This window comes from Coregonus lavaretus (genome assembly GCF_964263955.1).
Source record: "Coregonus lavaretus genome assembly, chromosome: 22".
NCBI lineage: Eukaryota > Metazoa > Chordata > Actinopteri > Salmoniformes > Salmonidae > Coregonus > Coregonus lavaretus.
Window position 1 is genome coordinate 851029 of NC_140009.1, and position 18123 is coordinate 869151.

At 45.0% G+C, this 18123-nt stretch overlaps 1 protein-coding gene across 1 annotated transcript in view; it reads left to right on the forward strand.

The window, feature by feature from the left end:
- Positions 1 to 903: 903 nt before the first annotated feature.
- LOC311149322 (NF-kappa-B essential modulator-like) overlaps positions 904 to 18123 on the forward strand; it is a 32180-nt gene continuing 14960 nt past the window's right edge. Inside the window, exons 1-11 of the mRNA XM_084186468.1 lie at positions 904 to 1091; positions 3007 to 3146; positions 3250 to 3611; positions 9201 to 9374; positions 9471 to 9529; positions 9603 to 9650; positions 9811 to 9913; positions 10233 to 10348; positions 13316 to 13468; positions 14344 to 14416; positions 14669 to 14803. Coding sequence (XP_084042594.1) covers positions 3008 to 3146; positions 3250 to 3611; positions 9201 to 9374; positions 9471 to 9529; positions 9603 to 9650; positions 9811 to 9913; positions 10233 to 10348; positions 13316 to 13468; positions 14344 to 14416; positions 14669 to 14803 — 1362 coding nt within the window. The 5' untranslated portion in view covers positions 904 to 1091; position 3007. The remainder of the gene's footprint in view (positions 1092 to 3006; positions 3147 to 3249; positions 3612 to 9200; positions 9375 to 9470; positions 9530 to 9602; positions 9651 to 9810; positions 9914 to 10232; positions 10349 to 13315; positions 13469 to 14343; positions 14417 to 14668; positions 14804 to 18123) is intronic.

Below are 18123 nucleotides of genomic sequence, written 5' to 3' on the forward strand. Positions count from 1 at the left end.
TTTTGCACAGTATGTAATTGTATTAAACAGTAATGTGTAATTTTCCACGAGGGTAACTTTTAATGTCCAGTGCGAGAGATGAAGGTTTAGGTTTCCAGGGTTAGATTAGTGCAGAAGTTGTCATTTGCTGAGTCAGTGAAGAAAGTAGAAGGAGAGGAGTTGTGGGAGTAGTAGATATGTACCAGTACAGAGGGATAGGACAACAAGTGATATATGCTTCAGTAAGATTGGATTTTTGGCATTTATAGCAATGGTTATCAACTGTACGGCAGGGATGGAATGTAAGTCGCAGAAAATAGATGTTGTGGTGGCAGCTGCAGAGAGGTATTTGGGTGTGGAAGACTTGACGTCAGAAGAGTTACAGTGTGTGTTAACCCTCCCGTTGTCCTAGGGTCAAAATGACCCGCCACTGTGTTGAACCAACTTTATTTAATTTTTATATTTTTTGGATCATTTGTGAGAAGGAGGCAGTGATACTTTCTTTAAAGTCTCACTGCCTCCTTTTCACAAATGATCCCAAAAATATAAAAATTAAATAAATTTGGTTCAACACAGTGGCGGGTCATTTTGACCCTAGGACAACGGGAAGGTTAAGTGGCGGTGTCCCATCCTGTTGGCCTGAAGTAGGACTAAATAGATTTAAATAGTGGAGTATGGTATTTTAATTTTGTAAAAAAAAAAAAATGAGTAGTGTTAGACGGCAGGGTCTTTTTTATTTTATTTTTTAAAGCAAAGTATAAGGGAGTTATACTCCAGTCTTGTAGGAGGCGGTAATGCAACATTGATTGGACGCCAACCGCCATTAAACCTCATCGAAGAAGATGTCATCTCTCTCTCTCTCTCTCAGTGCGGAAGTAGGAAGGGGGAATTCCTGGCGCAAACTAGCTCAGTCAGTGTCGCTTTGACAGCAGAAAGACACTTTAGCATAATGTCAAGGGACCTTATCGCTGGAGATTATTTTACAAGATTTGAATAGAAACACAACGTAAGAGTTGGTGTCAGTTACGGAAATACGCTTGGTCTGCGACAATCAAACCAGAGCTAGCTAGGTTAATTAACTGGCTAACTACGTCGAGAGCTATAGAGAAAAGGTAAGCTTTTCTTGACATCAAGTTAGCTAAACATGTCATTGGTTGGCCACTTGTTGTGCTAACTAGCTGACGTGATGGTCATGGCTAGCCCGAATTAGCCATGTTAGCTAGCTAGCTAGCTAGTCACAGTCTAGCTAACCTAACCAAATGAACGGTGTTGTTGACGGCTTTCTAGTTATAGGCTTTATATGACTGGTTGACTTGGAGATGGTTGGCAAGCGAGCTGACCGTGTTGAGAATGTCATTAGCTACACGGTCTGTAGTTCGCGGGTAACTTGCTAAGTATAGATAGGTTAGCTAACTAGATATATAGGGCTCCCGAGTGGCGCAACATCTCAGTGATAGAGGCGTCAAACAGACCCGGGTTCGGTTCCAGGCTGGATCACAATCCGGCCGTGATTGGGAGTCCCATAGGGTGGCGGCCGGGGTAGGCCGTCATTGTAAATAATAATTTGTTCTTAACTGACTTGCCTAGTTAGGTTAAATAAATACAAATAATCACAAACCACCATGATGGAACTAGAAGCGAAAGTGAAAGGAACCTAGCTAGCTCCGAGCGGACTCCGAGCTATGTTTTCCATTAACTATTTTATTTGTTATATCGACAGTTGGCTGCTAGGGCGCGTTTCCATTTAACCAAATGTTGTGTTGATAAAAACCAACTGGACGTAATGACGACACACAACACCGTTTTACCTGCAGTACAGTGTTGAATAAAAATGGAGTGGTTGAAGTGTTTCCATTACACATTTAGACAAATTGACCATAAATACATTGGCGAAAGCCTGTATGCCCTCCTACCTCATGTCTCATGTAGCCAGAAAAAGCCAGCATGGATAGCATTAATTGACTAATATTTGTAGGCTGGACAAATGACATTTTTAACGGTTTTTTTCTGATAACTAGTTAATTCCATTCGAAATGGAGCCCAGTTAAAAAAATATTACTATATGTCCCAGCTGCTTGCAGTAGTTTTGAAGTAATCGCGAAAAAACTGGTCATATTTTAGGGCATTTTTCACCCTGGCAGCTCCTATTAGTTCTATTGAGCACCGTGGAACCAACTCGCCTTCCAAACGCTCTATTCCCAGCCCATTGGCACAATGCCTGCGTTGCTATTACTGGCAATGAGACCTGCCCACGTTAACCCTCTAGGTTTACCTCATGTAACTTATTATTAACAAGGTTACAGCTACTTCGTGAGCAAGCTCACTGTTTGCCTGTTGTGGTGATCCACAGTGCTAGTGATGGCTGGCGCATAGCTATCAAAGTTAAACTTTTTCTTTGCATGATTAACTTTTTTTTTTTTTTTTTTTTTGAAAGGTGTAAAACCTAAACAAAACGCATGTCCCTGTCCTCTTTTTCAAGATGTGGCCGATTTAAACAGCCAGAAGACATTTTTAAATAAATAAATAACCTTTTCATTCTATTGTCCAGCCTAATATTTGCCAAAATCAAATAATTCTCATGTGTCAATGTATCGCCATGGTGAAACTTGCAATCATGTAGATCTGAAATAATTGGATGGTGAAACTTGCCAGCCAACCAGAAAAGCAAGGCGAAGCAATTCTGGCATTCTTGGAAGTCAGGACAATAATTTTTTTAACTATAAAAATAATGATTTTGCAAGAATTAGGCATTTAGAATTAAATGTGGAGTGGAACTTATAGTTACGTGATGACATCGCGTACCATCAAAAGTATTCGGCAATCATCAGTTATTGTCGCAATAAAGAAAGTTGAGACAAAATAAAAATATCACCCGTCAAACGTATAGAAATGGTGTCTGTCTTTTAGAACATTTCTCCAAATGCCGTTTCCATTAGACATGTTGCAATGATTTTTGTTGTTGCATCATTGCTTTTGTCGACTAAACCATGGGTCAATGGGATAATAAGGATGCATAATGTTCAGCAGCATGGTGCAGCCCCAGGCAGACGTAGCCCTGCAGTGGGAGATGGCGGGGGACGAGGGGGGCGTGGCTCTTCAGGTTCCTGCTGAGCTGGCAGCCAATGAGGTGGTGACTAGACTACTGGGAGACAACCAGCAGCTCCGAGGTAGGACACACAGACAAATATTTTATTTGTATCCACAATGATGCACAGATTGTATGTGTGTGTGGTTGTTTTATTAATGCTATTTCTGTGTGTGTGTGTGTAGAGGCGTTGCGGCGCAGCAACCAGGCCCTGCGTGAGCGCTGTGAGGAGATGGAGGGATGGCAGCGGAGGTCTAGAGAAGAGAGGGAGTTCCTCAGCTGTCGTTTCCAGGAGGCCCGGGCCCTAGTGGAGAGACTGGCCAGGGAGAACCACAGCCTCACCAGCCTGGCCAGCCCCTCCAACCCTGGAGCTGACCAAGGCCTGCTGGTCAACGGCCCCAGCCAGGCCTCCAGCTCCAGCTCTAACGGAATTCTTGCTGGGGAGAGGAGGGGAGGGGACCAGGAGAAGAAGAGCTCGGAGGAGAGGAGGGGAGGGGACCTGGAGAAGAAGAGCTCGGAGACCAACGGACCTATGGCATCCTCTCTGGTCAGTACAGATAGATTGAGGGATGGATATAGATACAGTTGAAGTCGGAAGTTTACATACACCTTAGCCAAATACATTTAAACTCAGTTTTTCACAATTCCTGACATTTAATCCTAGTAAAAATTCCCTGTCTTAGGTCAGTTAGGATCACCACTTTATTTTAAGAATGTGGAATGTCAGAATAATAGTAGAGAGAATGATTTATTTCAGCTTTTATTTCTTTCATCACATTCCCAGTGGGTCAGAAGTTTACATACACAAATTAGTATTTGGTAGCATTGACTTTAAATTGTTTAACTTGGGTGAAACGTTTCGGGTAGCCTTTCACAAGCTTCCCACAATAAGTTGGGTGAATTTTGGCCCATTCCTCCTGACAGAGCTGGTGTAACTGAGTCAGGTTTGTAGGCCTCCTTGCTCACACATGCTTTTTCAGTTCTGCCCACACATTTTCTATAGGATTGAGGTCAGGGCTTTGTGATGGCCACTCCAATACCTTGACTTTGTTGTCCTTAAGCCATTTTGCCACAACTTTGGAAGTATGCTTGGGGTCATTTGTCCATTTGGCAGACCCATTTGCGACCAAGCTTTAACTTCCTGACTGATGTCTTGAGATGTTGCTTCAATATATCCACCTAATTTTCCTTCCTCATAATGTCATCTATTTTGTGAAGTGCACCATTCCCTCCTGCAGCAAAGCACCCCCACAGCATGATGCTGCCACCCCCATGCTTCACGGTTGGGATGGTGTTCTTCGGCTTGCAAGCAACCCCCTTTTTCCTCCAAACATAACGATGGTCATTATGGCCAAACAGTTCTATTTTTGTTTCATCAGACCAGAGGACATTTCTCCAAAAAGTACGATCTTTGTCCCCATGTGCAGTAGCAAACCGTAGTCTGGCTTTTTTATGGCGGTTTTGGAGCAGTGGCTTCTTCCTTGCTGAGCGGCCTTTCAGGTTATGTCGATATAGGACTTGTTTTACTGTGGATATAGATACTTTTGTACCTGTTTCCTCCAGCATCTTCACAAGGTCCTTTGCTGTTGTTCTGGGATTGATTTGCACTTTACGCACCAAAGTACGTTCATCTCTAGGAGACAGAACCCGTCTCCTTCCTGAGCGGTGTGAAGGCTGCGTGGTCCCATGGTGTTTATACTTGCGTACTATTGTTTGTACAGATGAACGTGGTACATTCAGGTGTTTGGAAATTGCTCCCAAGGATGAACCAGACTTGTGGAGGTCTGCAATTTATTTTCTGAGGTCTTGGCTGATTTATTTTGCTTTTCCCATGATGTCAAGCAAAGAGGCACTGAGTTTGAAGGTAGGCCTTGAAATACATCCACAGGTACACCTCCAATTGACTCAAATGATGTCAATTAGCCTATCTAAAGCCATGACATCATTTTCTGGAATTTTCCAAGCTGTTTAAAGGCACAGTCAACTTAGTGTATGTAAACTTCTGACCCACTGGAATTGTGATACAGTGAATTATAAGTGAAATAATCTGTCTGTAAACAATTGTTGGAAAAATTACTTGTGTCATGCACAAAGTAGTTGTCCTAACCGACTTGCCAAAACTATAGTTTGTTAACAAGAAATTTGTGGAGTGGTTGAAAAACATGTTTTAATGACTCCAACCTAAATGTATGTAAACTTCCGACTTCAACTGTAGATTAATTTGTTTTTTCCCCTCATCAATCTACACACAATACCCCATAATGACAAAGCAAAAACAGATTTTTAGAAATGTATTGACCTGTTTTGACTTTGTCATTATGGGCTATTGTGTGTAGACTGATGAGGAAAAATATGAATTTAATCAATTTTAGAATAAGTCTGTAACTTAACTAAATGTGGAAAAAGGGAAGGGGTCTGAATACTTTCCTAATGAACTGTATGTTACATGTTGAAATACGTATTTTAATTACTTCTGAGTATTTTGTATTACACTGGGCTGAACTACCCTCCAATGTATTTTGTAACAAGATACTTTAGAAAGCTGTAATTTCTAGTTTAAAAATACAAAAATAAATGTCTATACCATTCCTTCATAGCGGTTCACAAAATGATAAAGGATCTGAATACTTATGTAAATAAGGTATTTTTGTTTTTAAATTGTAATACATTTGCAAAAATTTCTACAAAGCTTTTTTTCGCTCTGTCATTGAGGTTTTGTGTGTAGATTGATGAGGAAAAAAAGTTATTTAATATTTTTTAGAATAAGGCTGTAACGTAACAAAATGTGGAAAAGGTCAAGGGGTCTGAATACTTTCCGAATGCAGTGTATGTATGTGGACACCCCTTCAAATTAGTATACGTTTCCACTTCACAATAACAGCACTTACATTCGACCGGGACAGCTCTAGCACTTTACTTGTTGTAAAGCTGGCATCCTATGACGGTGCCACGTTGAAAGTCACTGAGCTCTTCAGTAAGGCCAATCTACTGCCAATGTTTGTCTATAGAGATTGTATGGCTGTGTGCTCGATTTCATACACCTGTCAGCAACGGGTGTGGCTGAAATAATAGCAGAATACACTAATTTCAAGGGGTGTCCACATACTTTTGTAAGAGAGGGAGATATTCCGTGAGTATGCTCGCTTGTTTTTACGTTCTGTGTGTGTGTAAAAGGGAGTGTGTTTGGTCGTTCTGTGTGTGTGTGTAAAGTATACTGTAAACGAACAGTATCAGTTTCAGTTAGTTGAGCGTACTAGCGCTTCGCCTGTCTACCGGAAGTTGATGCTGTTGCTATGCAACCTCTTGCTAGCATAACAAATGACTAGCTAGACTTTTTACGATTTCGGGTGGGTTTGTTCAATCTGGAGTGCCAGTGTGCGCTCTGGGCGTTCGTAAATCCAGAGCGTTGTCAGATTGTCAGTTAGTAAATTCTGAGCGTTTCGCTCTCGGAGCGTCAGGGTTGATCCGAGCGTTCAACGACAGTCAAGCACCCAAGCTAACTGGCTAACGTTGGCTTGCTACTTCTAGACACAAATGAGAGAACCTCACTCTGACCATTTTACTCGCCCTAGCAGAGCTGGTTAGGCTGTTTTCATGCTATCCAGATCGTTGGTGACTAACTGTGCTGCTGGCAATCATTTAATGACGCTTTTTCTTGCCGACGTTCGTAAATTCCTCAGTTATTCTGCTCTCTGGCACACTCAGACGAGAGTGCTCTGAAATCGGAGTAGATAGCCAGAATTAACTATGTCCATTGAAACGCACAATGACTGTACCACTTGGCTAAGAATGATGTGAATAATCAAGTCAATAAACGTTGGATAGTTAGATAGCAGATAGTTAATATGCTGCCCGGCAAGTTCGATGTATTAGTAACCAACTAACGTTAGGTAACTACTAACATACCGGTACATACTGCTGTAATGCTATGTGGTTCGTAAGGATAGCGTAGCTAACAAATTGTCAGCCAACGTAACGTAACTTATTTGAAAAGTCATTACTATATTACATTGCTCAACATTTTCTTAACATTTGTCATAATTAGTTAAAGCAATGAATTTGTATCCGCTCTCGTCGGACTTCGGCTGCATGTTTTCCGCCATTTTCTTCAAATCTGAAAACGTTGCATTACGGGCCCTAAAAGAATGGAAATAGTGTCCACCAGTGGCGGCTCCTGAAAAAATTCTCAGGGGGGGCAATTTTTCTGATGATTTAGGTGACCTACACACATTTTAAAAAAGATATGTCCAGCAACAACATGAAGACAGGGGCAGCATATAAGTCAATACCAGAAGCATTTATTGACTGATCTCAAAAGTGTTGGCTTACCAGGGTTGGTGGAGCCCTCAGTTTCATCTTTGCCTCGCAAAGCTAACTCAAACACTCCACAAAACTTCACACACTGGATTAGCCGGCTGAGGATGTGGCGGTTCTTGCTAATGTCGTAGTAAATATATTTGTTATAGTGAATATGGAATATGATATGTTGAGTAAAATGTTGTGCTAAGATCTATTTAGGTCAGGAGCTGGTTATAAGTTCTGTTCCTATCCAATAACAATGGACAAAAGGGTCCTATCTTGTCAGCCTTGTCAATTTCAGTTCTCCAGTAAACTTGTGATTATCAACACTAACCTCATCGTTGTGGCGGCGGACAGCTAGCCTGTATCCCTCATCCAGTTGAGTGGGAATGTTCACTCTCCCCAAAGCAGACAATCTCAAACAGCTATCCATGTGGGTCTTTGACAGCTCATGTTTCTTAATCTTTCCTGAAAGATGGTGCATGTCCGTTACACACCAGTCGCTGTCCAAGCGGTGCTGTCTGCCGTGCCGCCTTCAGGGTGAAAGAGTAAGCAGGGGGTAGCAGAAGACTGCATTAGCTACATCGCAGCCTGCTAGCCAGGTTTTTCGTTCGTACCAATTTTTGGAAAATCCTCGGGTGTAGGACTTCCCCCCTTTAGTAGAAACCTGTTGAATTATTAAATTTGGTCTGGGAGGTCCTAATTGTTTCGTTGCCAATTTATCTTCATTTGTTCGCCGACAAAAAGTAACTTATTTCAAAGAGACAATCGAGTTGCACTGAACGCTATAGCCATTTTCACAGTAGTAGTGAATTGATTGATGAGGCTACCCGCTCTTTTTTTAGTTACGTTCATGGTTACGTTACGTATGACGAAAGCGCGTAAGTGCAAGCCCTCAGAAACCCATAGAGATTGTATTGAAAGCTCTGATATTTGAAAAAAAATTATTTTACATTAGAGGCTATGAGAGACTTCTGGGCGATTTTCAACCTGACTGAAATCGCCCCAAAAGGGGGGGGGGGGCCATTTGAAGCACGACTTTAGCCTGATTGGACATTTAGTGGCACTGTGGCAGATCAGACGTCTAGATTACAACACTGATAACTACTGTTGCCGTGATATAATTGATTAGAAAAAAAATCCCTTCCTTTTCCCGTTTGGCAGTGCGTCGCCCATATCGCCCTATTGAACACACCGCCCCTGGTGTCCACTGTTTGGATATGTCGTATTTTGGCGAATTTAGTAAGACATCCAGGAACATTTTGGCATACTAACTATATCCATACTATGACCAATAAGCATACTATATACTCAATTCATGTCACAGATAGTACGGTTAGTGCAGTCAGTATGGGTATTCGAACACAGCTAAGGAAAAAGGCTATTTTAGGGGGTTAGGTAAAATATGATTTTTTTATTGGAATACATTTTTGGTATCCACAAGGATAGTAAAACAAATGTGTGTGCGTGCAGGGTGAAGAGTCCCCTCCATCTCTCCCCTCCATCTCTCTCTGTGTCCCCTCCATCTCTCCCCTCCATCTCTCTCTGTGTCCCCTCCATCTCTCTCTGTGTCCCCTCCATCTCTCCCCTCCATCTCTCTCTGTGTCCCCTCCATCTCTCCCCTCCATCTCTCTCTGTGTCCCCTCCATCTCTCTCTGTGTGTAACAAATGGTTAACCTGAAGCGATATGCTTTACAACCCATCCTTTGTTTTTCCTTCTTTTGCTCCCTCGTTCCTTCTTTCAGTTTAATACGAGCTTGTATTCAGAGAAGCTGTTGCTTCTATAGCAACGTGGGGATATACTATTTCTCTTTCAACCTCCGGTCTCTTTCTCTAGCCCACAGGAGGAGGGAACGACTTTCTCCAGCTGCTGAAGACCCACAAAGAGAAGTTGGAAGAAGGGATGAGAGATCTGAGGAGGAGGAATGAAGAGCTGGAGGGAGAGAGGGAGGAGGGAGAGAGGGAGAGAGACTACCTTCGTCGCTCGGTTGAGCAACTCAGAACCAAACTGGTGTGTGTGGTGTGTTAGGGTCTTTCTATGCAAAAATTGAAGAAATTATAGCTTAAAAATGGAAGTTGTATTGAAGGATACAATTGTGTTCCTTAGACATGTGGTGTTACCGAGGAAACTGTTCAGCGTTCCGATGCCCCGCCCTCCTCTGACAGGTATGACATCATTTCCTCACAGTCATCATCACTTCCTGCAGTGTGCTGATGTTTCTGCCTCCTGTCTCCTCAGCTCCCACCTGGCCAAACTCACAGAGCAACTACAAGCCACGCAGGGCAGGTCAGTGTGTGTGTGTGTGTGTGTGTGTGTGTGTGTGTGTGTGTGTGTGTGTGTGTGTGTGTGTGTGTACACGTGTCTCACTATTTTGCCTTGTAGCTGTTATGAACTGTGATCCTAAATATGTTCCTGTGTGTGTGTGTGTGTGTGTGTGTGTGTGTAGGTACAGAGAGCTGCAGGAGAAATTAGATTCCCTCCAGAAGAGTTCAGCTCAGAGAGACAGAACTGAAGTGCTGCTTAAACAGAAGGACAAGGACTGTACCCAGGTACACACAAACACACAAACACTCTGCACTCACTACACACACACACACTGCACTCACTACACACACACACACACACTGCACTCACTACACGCACACTGCACTCACTACACACACACTGCACTCACTACACACACACACACACACACACACACACACACACACACACACACACACACTGCACTCACTACACTCACACACTGCACTCACTACACACACACACACACACACACACACACACACACACACACACTGCACTCAATACACAAGTAACACTGAGTCCTACTGCATGGCCCTTTCAGTACTATCTGTGTGTGTGTAGCTGGCTAAGGATGGCGAGGCGCTGAAGGCCCAGGTGACATCTCTCCTGGGAGAGCTGAGAGAGAGACAGAGCTGTTTGGACCGGAGCCAGCAGGACCGCAACATACTGGACGACAAGTACGTCAACGTGTGTTATGGCTGGGCGGTTTACCGTATTTTACTATATACCGGTACTGATGCACGGACCGGGTTGGGTTTTTACTTTACCTTGTGTAACGGTATTTCAGTTCGGTTTGTTAAATGTGATACGCCACTCCGCTGCATGTAATAATGTCAGTTTTTATAGTTCGCTCCGTTTGCTACTTGAGTTCTCTCTCCCTCTCCCTCCCTCTCTCTTTCCACAAACACCAAGCCCCTGGCACTCTCTCTCTCTGTCTCTCTCTCTCTCTCTCTCTGTCTCTCTCTCTCTCTGTCTCTCTCCCTGTCTCTCTCTCTCTCTGTCTCTCTCCCTGTCTCTCTCTCTCTCTGTCTCTCTCTCTCTCTCTCTCTCTCTCTCTCTCTCTGTCTCTCTCTCTGTCTCTCTCCCTGTCTCTCTCTCTCTCTGTCTCTCTCTCTCTCTCTCTCTCTCTCTCTCTGTCTCTCTCTCTGTCTCTCTCCCTCTCTCTCTGTCTGTCTCTCTCTCTCTGTCTCTCTCTCTGTCTCTCTCTCTGTCTCTCTCTGTCTCTCTCTCTCTCTCTCTCTCTCTCTCTCTCTCTCTCTCTCTCTCTCTCTCTCTCTCTCTCTCTCTCTCTCTCTCTCTCTCTCTCTCTCTCTGTCTCTCTCCTCTCTGTCTCTCTCTCTGTCTCTCTCTCTGTCTCTCTCCCTCTCTCTTTCCACAAACACCAAGCCCCTGGCACTCTCCCTCTCCCCCCTCTCTCTCCCTCTCCCTCTCCCTCCTCTCTCTGTCTCTCTCTCTCTCCCTCTCTCTTTCCACCAAGCCCCTGGCACTCTCTTTCTCCCTCTCACTCTCCCTCTCCCTCTCCCTCTCCCTCTCCCTCTCCCTCTCCCTCTCCCTCTCCCTCTCTCCCTCCCTCTCTCTTTCCACCAAGCCCCTGGCACTCTCTTTCTCCCTCTCCCTCTCCCTCTCCCTCTCTCCCTCCCTCTCTCTTTCCACCAAGCCCCTGGCACTAAAGAAGGGCAGTGTTTGAGTCACAACAACCACTCAGTGACAGTCTGCATGGTCAGTGCTGCATGGTCAGTCTGTATGGTCAGTCTGCCTGGTCAGTGCTGCATGGTCAGTGCTGCAGATACAGTGCTGTGGTCCTCTGTAGCTCAGCTGGTAGAGCACGGCGCTTGTAACGCCAAGGTAGTGGGTTCAATACCCGGGACCACCCATACACACTTTCTGCTAAATGGCTTATTATTATTATTATTATTATTATTATTATTATTATTATTATGCTACAGATGTTGGTGACAACGATGCGTCTTAATAGAAATCCACAAGTGTTCTATAATTCCACTTTTAGTTTGTGTATCTTACCGTCTGCAAACAGCTAGTTGGTCTTTTCTCAGCAAGTTGTGGCTAAAATAAATAGTTTTAGCTGCTAATGCTAATCTCTAACTAGCTAGCTAAATGTACTGGAGTCAGAGCAAACGTAGCTAGCTAGCTAATACAGCCTGGTGCCAGTGACGGTCTAGGTCAGCCTGTTTGTGTATATCACAGAGGAATCGGCGAAGCATGAATATTTTAGCTACATCCAAAGCTATAGTGAGAGAGAACATTTAATGTAACATGAATTAGGGTCCACTGGGAAACACTGACCAACACTTTGGTTCCTACCCTGTCACAATAACCCCTCCCTGGCTTTTTCATTCGTTGTCATGTCAAACAACACTGTATTCAAAGGGCCCTGTATATTCCAACTTTTGGTTGAGGTTTGATTTAACAGTATAAAACAATCAGTATGGGGGAAGAGCCATTTTTGAAATCATTTAGAATGTATGTGTTGCCACACTAGGGCCACACACTACTCATAAAGCACATTTACAACTTTTATTATTCAAAAACATCAAATACTGTCTCATACTGTAAAAAATTAACAAATACTGTGCTATGATATGTTGGCCATATCACCCAGCCCTAGTATGTGTTAACCAATAGCCTAAGCTTTAGCTATCTCAGTGAGCTCACACAGCACGGGCATGCAGACAACCCGGGTCCCAAACCCAAACCCATGTTCTGTTTGTTTAGAATGTGTACATGTGGTAGGGATGTGACGAAGGGAAAGACTTTCTTAATGTTTAAACTGCCATTTTGTCCATTTTTAAAACCAATAAGAAAATTCATAAAATTCCACGTGAATTCACAGTGCAGCTGCTAGCAACAGTTTGGGACTCAGTGTACGTCCCCCTTTCAGGTGGTCAATGTGCGTCCCCTTTCAGGTGGTCAATGTGCGTCCCCTTTCAGGTGGTCAATGTGCGTCCCCTTTCAGGTGGTCAATGTGCGTCCCCTTTCAGGTGGTCAATGTGCGTCCCTTTTCAGGTGGTCAATGTGCGTCCCCTTTCAGGTGGTCAATGTGCGTCCCCTTTCAGGTGGTCAATGTGCGTCCCCTTTCAGGTGGTCAATGTGCGTCCCCCTTTCAGGTGGTCAATGTACGTCCCCCTTTCAGGTGGTCAATGTACGTCCCCTTTCAGGTGGTCAATGTGCGTCCCCTTTCAGGTGGTCAATGTGCGTCCCCTTTCAGGTGGTCAATGTGCGTCCCCTTTCAGGTGGTCAATGTGCGTCCCCTTTCAGGTGGTCAATGTGCGTCCCCTTTCAGGTGGTCAATGTGCGTCCCCTTTCAGGTGGTCAATGTGCGTCCCCCTTTCAGGTGTTTCAGCATTGCACTTGTATTACCAATACTGCACCTCAATTCCACTTCGCAAAGTTTGCATGTCCTTCTCACCTTACAGGACTTTGCTGCTGTCACTGGCCTTTATCTGCCATTTCTCCGAACTTAACCACAACTTAGTAGTGGTGGAGACTCTTCTTGTTGTGATAACTGGGATTTTGATTTTGTCGAGGCAAAACACACAGGCTTTTCGGGCAGTCAGGGATTTCCTCAACTTTGTTTAAACGTTCACACCCCTAGTGTGTGTGTGTGTGTGTGTGTGTGTGTGCAGGCTGAGCAGTGCTCTGGAGGCTTTGGCAGCATCAGAGAGAGAGATGGAACAACAGAGGAAGCAGCACTCTGTGACGGTAGACAAACTACTGCTGCAGACACAGAACCTAGAGACCGCCCTGAAGACTGACCGACTGGTTATTACTGAAGAGAGGTACACACACACACAACCTAGAGACCGCCCTGAAGACTGACCGACTGGTTATTACTGAAGAGAGGTACACACACACACAGAACCTAGAGACCGCCCTGAAGACTGACCGACTGGTTATTACTGAAGAGAGGTACACACACACACAACCTAGAGACCGCCCTGAAGACTGACCGACTGGTTATTACTGAAGAGAGGTACACACACACACAACCTAGAGACCGCCCTGAAGACTGACCGACTGGTTATTACTGAAGAGAGGTACACACACACAGAACCTAGAGACCGCCCTGAAGACTGACCGACTGGTTATTACTGAAGAGAGGTACACACACACACAACCTAGAGACCGCCCTGAAGACTGACCGACTGGTTATTACTGAAGAGAGGTACACACACACAGAACCTAGAGACCGCCCTGAAGACTGACCGACTGGTTATTACTGAAGAGAGGTACACACACACACAACCTAGAGACCGCCCTGAAGACTGACCGACTGGTTATTACTGAAGAGAGGTACACACACACACACAACCTAGAGACCGCCCTGAAGACTGACCGACTGGTTATTACTGAAGAGAGGTACACACACACAGAACCTAGAGACCGCCCTGAAGACTGACCGACTGGTTATTACTGAAGAGAGGTACACACACACAGAACCTAGAGACCGCCCTGAAGACTGACCGACTGGTTATTACTGAAGAGAGGTACACACACACAGAACCTAGAGACCGCCCTGAAGACTGACCGACTGGTTATTACTGAAGAGAGGTACACACACACAGAACCTAGAGACCGCCCTGAAGACTGACCAATAATCCACATGTATTGTTCTTATAATAACACTTGTCCTTCTTACCTCCCTGTCTTCCAGGAGGAAACTAGCTCAGCTGCAGCATGCCTACACCTGCCTGTTTAAGGACTACGACTCCAAACTCAAGACTGAGGTGTGTGTGGCAGAGGGGAGGGGGGGGGTGGCAGGCAGAGGAGGGGGGGGGGTGGCAGGCAGAGGAGGGGGGGGGGTGGCAGGCAGAGGAGGGGGGGGGTGGCAGGCAGAGGAGGGGGGGGGGGGCTAGCTATGCTTCATACCTTTGAGCTAAACACCAATACAAGACATGATGTAACTGCTGTAATGTGTGTCTGTATGACAGGAAGAGACAACAGTAACTAATAACACCATATGTAATGTGTGTCTGTAGGGAGGAGACATGTGTGGTCGTCTGGAGGAGGCAGAGAGAGCGTTGGCTCTGAAGCAGGACTTGATTGACAAGCTGAAGGAAGAAGTGGAAAAACACAGAGGATCTCTAGAGACCGTTCCTGTTCTCACTGCCCAGGTACATACACACACACACACACACACACACACACACACACACACACACACACACACACACACACACACACACACACACTTTATCCCTCTCCAGATACACACAATGAGTGTAAACTAATGGTTGTAACATTGGTCATTGTCAGCCATGTACACAGGCTAAGACTAAAGCAAAGCAGCTAGATAATGTTTGGAGGAGAAGGTACTGCTCTGTTTCAGCTGTTATGGTCAGTCTAGCTGTATGGAGAAGGTACTGCTCTGTTTCAGCTGTTATGGTCAGTCTAGCTGTATGGAGAAGAAGGTACTGCTCTGTTTCAGCTGTTATGGTCAGTCTAGCTGTATGGAGAAGGTACTGCTCTGTTTCAGCTGTTATGGTCAGTCTAGCTGTATGGAGAAGGTACTGCTCTGTTTCAGCTGTTATGGTCAGTCTAGCTGTATGGAGGAGAAGGTACTGCTCTGTTTCAGCTGTTATGGTCAGTCTAGCTGTATGGAGGAGAAGGTGCTGCTCTGTTTCAGCTGTTATGGTCAGTCTAGCTGTATGGAGAAGGTACTGCTCTGTTTCAGCTGTTATGGTCAGTCTAGCTGTATGGAGAAGAAGGTACTGCTCTGTTTCAGCTGTTATGGTCAGTCTAGCTGTATGGAGAAGGTACTGCTCTGTTTCAGCTGTTATGGTCAGTCTAGCTGTATGGAGAAGGTACTGCTCTGTTTCAGCTGTTATGGTCAGTCTAGCTGTATGGAGAAGAAGGTACTGCTCTGTTTCAGCTGTTATGGTCAGTCTAGCTGTATGGAGAAGGTACTGCTCTGTTTCAGCTGTTATGGTCAGTCTAGCTGTATGGAGAAGAAGGTACTGCTCTGTTTCAGCTGTTATGGTCAGTCTAGCTGTATGGAGGAGAAGGTACTGCTCTGTTTCAGCTGTTATGGTCAGTCTAGCTGTATGGAGGAGAAGGTGCTGCTCTGTTTCAGCTGTTATGGTCAGTCTAGCTGTATGGAGAAGGTACTGCTCTGTTTCAGCTGTTATGGTCAGTCTAGCTGTATGGAGAAGGTACTGCTCTGTTTCAGCTGTTATGGTCAGTCTAGCTGTATGGAGGAGAAGGTACTGCTCTGTTTCAGCTGTTATGGTCAGTCTAGCTGTATGGAGGAGAAGGTACTGCTCTGTTTCAGCTGTTATGTTCAGTCTAGCTGTATGGAGAAGGTACTGCTCTGTTTCAGCTGTTATGGTCAGTCTAGCTGTATGGAGGAGAAGGTACTGCTCTGTTTCAGCTGTTATGGTCAGTCTAGCTGTATGGAGGAGAAGGTACTGCTCTGTTTCAGCTGTTATGGTCAGTCTAGCTGTATGGAGAAGGTACTGCTCTGTTTCAGCTGTTATGGTCAGTCTAGCTGTATGGAGAAGGTACTGCTCTGTTTCAGCTGTTATGGTCAGTCTAGCTGTATGGAGGAGAAGGTACTGCTCTGTTTCAGCTGTTATGGTCAGTCTAGCTGTATGGAGGAGAAGGTACTGCTCTGTTTCAGCTGTTATGGTCAGTCTAGCTGTATGGAGGAGAAGGTACTGCTCTGTTTCAGCTGTTATGGTCAGTCTAGCTGTATGGAGGAGAAGGTACTGCTCTGTTTCAGCTGTTATGGTCAGTCTAGCTGTATGGAGAAGGTACTGCTCTGTTTCAGCTGTTATGGTCAGTCTAGCTGTATGGAGGAGAAGGTACTGCTCTGTTTCAGCTGTTATGGTCAGTCTAGCTGTATGGAGGAGAAGGTACTGCTCTGTTTCAGCTGTTATGGTCAGTCTAGCTGTATGGAGGAGAAGGTACTGCTCTGTTTCAGCTGTTATGGTCAGTCTAGCTGTATGGAGGAGAAGGTACTGCTCTGTTTCAGCTGTTATGGTCAGTCTAGCTGTATGGAGGAGGTACTGCTCTGTTTCAGCTGTTATGGTTAGTCTAGCTGTATGGAGGAGAAGGTACTGCTCTGTTTCAGCTGTTATGGTCAGTCTAGCTGTATGGTGGAGAAGGTACTGCTCTGTTTCAGCTGTTATGGTCAGTCTAGCTGTATGGAGAAGGTACTGCGCAGTTTCGGCTGTTATGGTCAGTCTAGCTGTATGGAGGAGAAGGTACTGCTCTGTTTCAGCTGTTATGGTCAGTCTAGCTGTATGGAGGAGAAGGTACTGCTCTGTTTCAGCTGTTATGGTCAGTCTAGCTGTATGGAGGAGAAGGTACTGCTCTGTTTCAGCTGTTATGGTCAGTCTAGCTGTATGGAGGAGAAGGTACTGCTCTGTTTCAGCTGTTATGGTCAGTCTAGCTGTATAGAGGAGAAGGTACTGCTCTGTTTCAGCTGTTATGGTCAGTTTAGCTGTATGGAGGAGAAGGTACTGCTCTGTTTCAGCTGTTATGGTCAGTCTAGCTGTATGGAGGAGAAGGTACTGCTCTGTTTCAGCTGTTATGGTCAGTCTAGCTGTATGGAGGAGAAGGTACTGCTCTGTTTCAGCTGTTATGGTCAGTCTAGCTGTATGGAGAAGGTACTGCTCTGTTTCAGCTGTTATGGTCAGTCTAGCTGTATGGAGGAGAAGGTACTGCTCTGTTTCAGCTGTTATGGTCAGTCTAGCTGTATGGAGGAGAAGGTACTGCTCTGTTTCAGCTGTTATGGTCAGTCTAGCTGTATGGAGGAGAAGGTGCTGCTCTGTTTCAGCTGTTATGGTCAGTCTAGCTGTATGGAGAAGGTACTGCTCTGTTTCAGCTGTTATGGTCAGTCTAGCTGTATGGAGAAGGTACTGCTCTGTTTCAGCTGTTATGGTCAGTCTAGCTGTATAGAGGAGAAGGTACTGCTCTGTTTCAGCTGTTATGGTCAGTTTAGCTGTATGGAGGAGAAGGTACTGCTCTGTTTCAGCTGTTATGGTCAGTCTAGCTGTATGGAGGAGGTACTGCTCTGTTTCAGCTGTTATGGTTAGTCTAGCTGTATGGAGGAGAAGGTACTGCTCTGTTTCAGCTGTTATGGTCAGTCTAGCTGTATGGTGGAGAAGGTACTGCTCTGTTTCAGCTGTTATGGTCAGTCTAGCTGTATGGAGAAGGTACTGCGCTGTTTCGGCTGTTATGGTCAGTCTAGCTGTATGGAGGAGAAGGTACTGCTCTGTTTCAGCTGTTATGGTCAGTCTAGCTGTATGGAGGAGAAGGTACAGCTCTGTTTCAGCTGTTATGGTCAGTCTAGCTGTATGGAGAAGGTACTGCTCTGTTTCAGCTGTTATGGTCAGTCTAGCTGTATGGAGGAGAAGGTACTGCTCTGTTTCAGCTGTTATGGTCAGTCTAGCTGTATAGAGGAGAAGGTACTGCTCTGTTTCAGCTGTTA